At 38.1% G+C, this 8,535-nt stretch overlaps 1 protein-coding gene across 8 annotated transcripts in view; it reads left to right on the top strand.

Annotated features, from left to right (window-relative positions):
* The window catches only part of cep170ba (centrosomal protein 170Ba), a 41,223-nt gene that overhangs the window by 19,795 nt on the left and 12,893 nt on the right, over positions 1–8,535 (top strand). For 4 of the 8 annotated variants that reach the window (XM_083550415.1, XM_083550416.1, XM_083550413.1 and 1 more), the window contains exons 9-11: positions 3,357–4,222; positions 7,288–7,452; positions 8,378–8,507. In XM_083550415.1, coding sequence (XP_083406541.1) covers positions 3,357–4,222; positions 7,288–7,452; positions 8,378–8,507 — 1,161 coding nt within the window. The remainder of the gene's footprint in view (positions 1–3,356; positions 4,223–7,287; positions 7,453–8,377; positions 8,508–8,535) is intronic. The other 4 variants (XM_083550420.1, XM_083550418.1, XM_083550419.1 and 1 more) reach the window with 1 other exon arrangement.

Below are 8,535 nucleotides of genomic sequence, written 5' to 3'. Positions count from 1 at the left end.
AGCGGGGTAAAACTGTATAATATATAATATATATGTGTGTAATCCCAACAGTGGGGGGCGCAAATGTTGTTTTTGCAACAAATCTCCTTTGTGGACAGATTTACTAACTTTTTGTCCTTACATTTCTGAGGTTGACTGCTCTGGTGACCAGGGATACCAAAAACACCCCAACAAAAATTCCATACATTTTAACATTGCAGTTACGACTGTCTCTGTAAAACCTTTGTTCTGTTTTTCAGACAGGAGCCTGAAATGTTTGTGTGTGTGTGCATATTCATTCAGAAATGTTTAAGCCCCTTCATGTTCTGCAACATTTTATATTTTTTACATATATATATATATATATATATATATATATATATATATATATATATATATATATATATATATATATATATATATATATACATACACAGTGAGGAAAATAAGTATTTGAACACCCTGCTATTTTGCGAGTTCTCCCACTTAGAAATCATGGAGGGGTCTGAAATTGTCATCGTAGGTGCATGTCCACTGTAAGAGACATAATCTAAAAAAAAAAATCCAGAAATCACAATATATGATTTTTAAACTATTTATTTGTATGATACTGCTGCAAATAAGTATTTGAACACCTGTCTATCAGCTAGAATTCTGACCCTCAAAGACCTGTTAGTCTGCCTTTAAAATGTCCACCTCCACTACATTTATTATCCTAAATTAGATGCACATGTTTGAGGTCATTAGCTGCATAAAGACACCTGTCCACCCCATACAATCAGTAAGAATCCAACTACTAACATGGCCAAGACCAAAGAGCTGTCCAAAGACACTAGAGACAAAATTGTACACCTTTACAAGGCTGGAAAGGGCTACGGGGAAATTGCCAAGCAGCTTGGTGAAAAAAGGTCCACTGTTGGAGCAATCATTAGAAAATGGAAGAAGCTAAACATGACTGTCAATCTCCCTCGGACTGGGGCTCCATGCAAGATCTCACCTCGTGGGGTCTCAATGATCCTAAGGAAGGTGAGAAATCAGCCCAGAACTACACGGGAGGAGCTGGTTAATGACCTGAAAAGAGCTGGGACCACCGTTTCCAAGGTTACTGTTGGTAATACACTAAGACGTCATGTTTTGAAATCCTGCATGGCACAGAAGGTTCCCCTGCTTAAACCAGCACATGTCCAGGCACGTCTTAAGTTTGCCAATGACCATTTGGATGATCCAGAGGAGTCATGGGAGAAAGTCATGTGGTCAGATGAGACCAAAATATAACTTTTGGGTCATAATTCCACTAAACGTGTTTGGAGGAAGAAGAAGGATGAGTACCATCCCAAGAACACCATCCCTACTGTGAAGCATGGGGGTGGTAGCATCATGCTTTGGGGGTGTTTTTCTGCACATGGGACAGGGCGACGGCACTGTATTAAGGAGAGGATGACCGGGGCCATGTATTGTGAGATTTTGGGGAACAACCTCCTTCCCTCAGTTAGAGCATTAAAGATGGGTCGAGGCTGGGTCTTCCAACATGACAATGACCCGAAGCACACAGCCAGGATAACCAAGGAGTGGCTTTGTAAGAAGCATATCAAGGTTCTGGCATGGCCTAGCCAGTCTCCAGACCTAAACCCAATAGAGAATCTTTAGAGGGAGCTCAAACTCTGTGTTTCTCAGCGACAGGCCAGAAACCTGACTGATCTAGAGAAGATCTGTGTGGAGGAGTGGGCCAAAATCCCCCCTGCAGTGTGTGCAAACCTGGTGAAAAACTACAGGAAACATTTGACCTCTGTAATTGCAAACAAAGGCTACTGTACCAAATATTAACATTGACTTTCTCAGGTGTTCAAATACTTATTTGCAGCTGTATCATACAAATAAATAGTTTAAAAATCATATATTGTGATTTCTGGATTTTTTTTTTTTAGATTATGTCTCTCACAGTGGACATGCACCTACGATGACAATTTCAGACCCCTCCATGATTTCTAAGTGGGAGAACTTGCAATAGCAGGGTGTTCAAATACTTATTTTCCTCACTGTATATATGTAAAATATAATTTTTTATATATATTTTATATTTTTATATCAAAAATAACAACACTAGGGGTGTAACAGTACACAAAATTCACAGGTCGGTACGTACCTCGGTTTTTAAGTCACGATTCGGTTAAATTTCGTTTTTTTTTTTAATTAACGCAGTTTATTATTATTAACATTGGTAAACAACAGTTTACATTTTTAAAGCATTTTAAATAAGAAGCCTGCTTCGTTAAATCTATATATATAAAGCTCAAATACCACTGACTGACTCACTCACTAATCACGAATATTAAAAAACCACTGCACGGATTGCAATAAAATTTGGAACATACCTTCCTCTTGGGTCTTAGGTGCTCACTAAGAAAGGGTTTTGAAAAATTTGCTCTGGATCGCGGCTAACTCGCGAAAAACGAAATTTCTCACGCATTGTAAACTCTTCGAAATAACATTACGGATCCTAATGAAACTTACTACATTGTTTCTTATTAGATGTTAGATGCACGATAAAAATTATTTTCACAGTAGTTTGCCCTGTATCGGTACTACAAAGGGGTAGTACGTTATTTGTTGACGTTACGTTCTGATCTCTGATCATCCAGTCCTGCTCAGTGCTTACTGCTTATTGCCATATTGCTTAGCGTTCTGCCTTCCGTAGCGAAGCACGGGTACTTTCAGCTAGTAATATATAAAATAATGTTAAATCTATATATTTTTTTATAAAATAGAATGAATCTAATTAATACAATACACTTTTTTTTATTTTGATTAAATTGAGTATTTATTTAAAAATGTATTTAAATAAATGGAAAAATTAAATAGTTTACATTTGTAAGACCTTATGTGGGTAATACAAATGTGTATATAAGTGCGAGTGTGTGTTTTACATTTAATCTAAAATTTTCTAAAGCTATACATCTTAACCTCTATTTATTTCAGCATACTTTAATTTCAATCCTTCATTCATTCAAGAATCAGTCACTTTTCTCAAAGTGTTAAAGAAAAGGAGTATGTGTCAATTAGGGGTGAACGAAAGGTCAGCCATCTTTGCAACACTGCCCTGATTTAGATGGGCGTGTGCCACAGGTGGACTGTACTGAAAGTGTAGAAACATCTCAATGTGAGAAATGAGCTACATTTCAAGTATCGTAGCAAAAGCTATGAATATGTATGTCAGTGTGTTATTTCAGCTTGCCCTTTTTAATACATTTACATTTATGTGGTTTGGAGTACAGCGGTTATCATAAGGGTTAAAAATATATATATATTTGTTGGTTTAGGAATGTGCTTGTATTTTGGTGTGATACAATGAGTCATGCTGATGCAGCTGTCTTTGCTAGATGGACACCAGCATGAGGATGGAACACAAAGCAACTCTGAAGATCCTGTCTCAAATTCTCCTGATGTCTCAAGAGTGCAACCTCTTCAACATCTTTTCACTCCTCCAGAGAAAGAGGAACCCCCCATGACCTCTACACCACGCTGTCAAACTCAGCCTAAAAAGGACCCCAAGCAAGCTTTTGTCATCAATTTACTTGATGATGATGTTCCCAGGGGTCGATCTCAGTCCTTTACCAACAACATGTCTCCAGCAGAATCCCATGCCGCTCTTAAAACTAGAACGGAGAAGACAAAGGGAGCTGCCCAATCTGGAGAGAGTTTAAGCTCCTCGGCTGTGCCGAACACACCCACTCAGCGGTTTACTGTACCACTTAAAGGTTCTGAAGGTTCTCAAAGAGGTGGAATGCTGAGAAGAGAGAAGAGTGATATTCTAGGCAGTACTTCGAACTTTTCTTCTCGCTCAGCTTCCTCAAAACCATTTGCAAGCGTGGGGCGCAAATCCAGAATGGCATTGGATTTTATGAGCGAGTTTCTCAAGGTATCAAAATCCAGTTCCACTGTGAAGTCTGGGAAATCTTCATCCTCTACGCACTCAAAGGCTTCCAACATGGTTTCAGTGAGAGCAGATAATTCTACCCAGTCTCAACCCTCAGCCATGGATCAGACTTATGTTTTATCATCTTCCCAACATTTAGAACCTTCCGAAACCTTACTTCCACCCACATCTACCAATTGCACAGTTGGAAAGACCCCTAAGGGTTCCAGGCAAGAAGAGGAGGACACCTTGAGTGATACTGGCACCTACACCGTTGACACAGAGGGACCCAATAAAGAGGTGGAGGAGGCACGTAATATGATCGATCAGGTATGTTCTTTCTTAAATGTTGCACGGTCCCCAAAGATTTTACTGTCAAATAATGGAGCAAATGTTTTGTTCACATTTCTTTTGCTCTGATGCAGGAATGCATGTACACCCTTGTGTTTACTCTGCTTGTTAGTGGAAGTGCGCTTCTGCTTGCATTTTCTTTTTCTTGTGCTCAGATTTTCTGTTGCAACAAACTTCCTAAAAAATCATTTAATTGAGCAGAATGGGTTACAATATTAGTAATGATTCCCGACTATCACGGTGTTTCGCCCATGTTTCTGAGCTAAACAACTAATTTCTTAATATGATTAGCATGTCTTACGTAGCTAAATATATAAATTCTGTAAAACTTCAGGAGGCATGCACGCTCAACTTAAATAATTTACATTTACGTAGCACTAACGGTGGACATCGTGACACAGCAGCTTTAGAAAAATCTGGGTATAAATTCTGATCTGCACTGAGCATCATCTTACACAAATGACATGAGGAAGAAACCTTTAGAGGAACCAGACTCAAAAGGGAACCTGTCCTCTTCCTCAGCTGCATGCTTTAAAGTTAAACGATGCATTGCAATTATCTTCAGTACAAGCATGTGGGAGATTAAATATAATTTTTGAGGGAATTTCTTCAGAGCATTTACAGTATCTAACAAAAGTATGTACACCCCTCACATTTCAGCAACAATTTTAGTATACAGTGGAACCTCGAATTTGCGAATGTAATTCGTTCCAGATAAGTATATTCAAACCAAATCATACATATAACGAAGCGAATATCCCCCTAAGAAATAATGTAAATTCGGATAATGCATTCCAGGACCCAGAAAATATTAATGTAAAATTAAAAATACATTACAATATACAGTAAAACAGTATAATAATACATTTATCAGTGATATTTGTTGAAGTACTGTATATTACAACAATAATAATCTTAAATTTAAAGAAAAGTACACTGTTTAGCTTGGAGGAGAGTCGGTGCTGGTGTAAGGGAGACGAGGCGGAGTGGAGGATAGGGGTTACTGCTGGAAAAGAGGGGAATTGCCTTCCATTATGAGGTCAGGAAGGCTTTCACTATCTTTACTTTGGGTACGATTTTTGACACTTCTTTTTACCTTTTTTTCAATCTAATGAAACTTCTTGGCTGTTGTCGCTGAGTTGGGAAGCCTGCAACAAAGAACCAATATACCAGCGCGATGTTCGTGTAACAAAGCTTCACGTGTATAACGAGACAAAATTTAGCGAATATTTTTGTTCGGTGTACGAGATAAATTTGTTCCTAAAAACCGCTCGTGTTCGTACTTCCTACTACTACTGTGAAAGCATTCAATTCATTCCCAGACCTCAGACGTTCTCTTATTTCAGCCCTTAAAAATGTTTCATGCCCAATTTAACACACAAATATACTTGTATTACTTTTTATGTTTGTACTTTGGTTGTACTACACTTCTTGGGACCCATGATGCTAAATTTGTAGTGAAATAAAACAAAAACACTATAAAAACAGACAAAAAGCACAATATTCACACAAGAGAACGACAATAATGCTTGTCTTCCCAAAATCCGCTCAAACTCCTACAAAGATTTTTACTAGTAAAACCGCTCATACACTGATATTCTCATACTACAAGGCAATCATACACAGGGGTTTCACTGTACCTTCTCATGGGACAATACTATCGAAATGAAACTTAGATATATTTTAGAGTGGGCAGCTTGTGTAGCAGTACAGATTTACTGTCCTCTAAACATAACTCACAGGTGCTCAGTAGGGTTCAGGTCTGGAGACATACTTGACCACTTCAACCCCTTCACCTTCAGCTTCCTCAGTAAGGTAGTTGTCACCTTGGCGGTGCGTTTGGGGTCGTTATGTTGCAAAACTGCCCTTCGGACCAGTTTCTAGAGAGATGGCACCATGTTCTGTTTCAGAATGTACTCACTTTTAAAAAAAACACGTTTTTAAGATAGCTTATATGTGAATTTTTTTTTTTTATGTTTAGTTTCTTATTACTGTAACTTATTATTATTATTATTAATTCTTCTTATATCAATTTTTTTCTTTTATGATTGGAAAGCCTTTGAGATGCTACTTTTAAAGGCACTATAAAAAATAAAGATTATTATTATTATTATTATTGGGTCCCCTGGTGGTCTAGTGGTTAAGATGCAGCGCTCTCACCGCTGCGACCCGGGTTCGATTCCCGGTCAGGGAACCATCCCCAGCCACTCTTAGTGCCGGTCCCAAGCCCGGATAAATTGGGGAGGGTTGCGTTAGGAAGGGCATCCAGCGTAAAACATGTGCCAAATCAAACGTGCGGAGGATCCGCTGTGGCGACCCCTAACGGGAGAAGCCGAAAAGAAAGTTTTTATTATTATTATTATTATTATTATTATTAGAATGTAGAATATTGCAATCCATGTAACTCAGTATAAGGGTGTAACTGATCTGATCTTCTTCAGCCTCGGCCGTCTTTGTGGAAAGCAACAATTCTAATTCCCAATTCCTCAGAGTATTTACCATGAGGTGTCATGTTTAACATCCAGTGGTCAGTATGAGAGAATTGTACTCAAAGCACCAAATCTTAACTGCTCTAATACAAGATACACAAATTTGTATGGTCCTGTGAAGCAGACAAAAACATGAATGTGATTAATAGATGATGTGGCTTTGTATAGTTACACGTCATACAGCTGCTATCACTTAAGGTGTACTCACTTTCGTTGCCAGTTATTTAGACATGAATGGTTGTATTTTGAGTTATTTTGAGAGGACAGTAAATCTATACTGCTATACAAGCTGCACATTGACTACTCTAAAATATATCCACATTTTTTTTCTATAGTATTTTCCCTTAGAAGATGTACTAAAATGGTTGCTGAAATATGAGGGGTGTACTTACTTTTGTGAGATACAGTATGTGATCGTGGTGGCTTTTTGTGAGTCACAATGTAAGTCTGCATTGTAACCCATTTAAATCAAAATGACTATCATCTTTAAGTTTGTTCTGTTCGTCAAGCCTTTTGCAAGCCCATGGAAACTCACATATCCTTTGCTCCTGACAGGTGTTTGGTGTTCTTGAGTGCCCTGAGCCATCAGCAGAAACAGTATGTAGGTCTGTAGAGGGTGACAGAGAGGCCCAGGATAGCCTTCCACTTAGTAAGAATAGTCCTGGCCCAACGCTGGGTCATAACCCAGGCTGTAGTGACCCGGCCTTGGGTCCAGCACAGGTAACATTACACCTGGGCTCTAAATATTAATTTTAAATACGGGTCCGTCTGTCAAACACTTAATCAACCACTGGCCTAACGTTCCACTATTTTTCCATATTTCAAAGGGGCCAAGCATCTTTCAAGTTTATTTATTGCCTCTGCATAGACAGAGTTTTTGCTTTGTTAAAAATTTGTGTACACATTTTTTTTTCACTAATCTCTAATGCAATAGCAATGTCCTCATATCCTTTAGTTTTGCATTGGACCTATAAACATCTTAAAATCCAAGGTTTTTTTTTATTTCCAAAATACAGTATGAGTCTTCATATGACTTCATATTGTCCAATCAGCTATATGAAATTACTGATAATTGTTGCAAATTTAAGGTTAAAGTGGAATTATAACATCTGCACTTCGGTTTTTGCTGAATCTGCACTTCTAGGCAAGTTAACCCATTAAATGGCATGTCAAAGTGCAGAAACAGTGATTTATTGAGTGTGGTGTTTGCTGTTTTTTGTTAATGTTGAGGAAAGTGACAGTGCAGTTTGTATAGTTATTATTATCAGTGTTGATAATATAGCAAAACATGATCATCTTCTGGTGCTTGGCCTCTGTTATTTCATTTTATAACCGCTTTTGCTTGAATTTTCTTTTGGGATCCCTTTTGAAGCAATGTTTGTGATTTGGAAGCAGCCTTTGCTTCTTTTCTTCACACGGGTTATTTGGTGGTGGGTGCCACAAATCATTTGACAAATACTTTTAGGCTAGTGCCTTTTTATTGACTAGTGTCTAGTGAACATGTTGATCAGTATTACTTCAATATTTAGCTTTGATTCCTAATTCAAGCTGCCTGATATTGGTGTTAAATATTAACATGTATGAAATAAATGTGTTTTACTGGATTTGAATGCATCTATGCAGTCATTTTTCCCTCATTTCACAGGAAAGGTCAATGATATTGACTACTGGGGACAGTAAATGGGTTTCACGGTGGGCCAGTTTGGCTGACGGCTATTCTGTCTCGGGTCCAATTTCAGGACAAGTTGACATTTCTACACAGATGGATCTTTCAGGTAGCAGCAAGACATCATTTTTCTTATT

The sequence above is a fragment of the Silurus aristotelis genome, assembly GCF_946808225.1.
Source record: "Silurus aristotelis genome assembly, chromosome: 9".
NCBI lineage: Eukaryota > Metazoa > Chordata > Actinopteri > Siluriformes > Siluridae > Silurus > Silurus aristotelis.
Note: the sequence above shows the minus strand (reverse complement) of the source record. Positions and strands in the feature narration are given on the sequence as shown.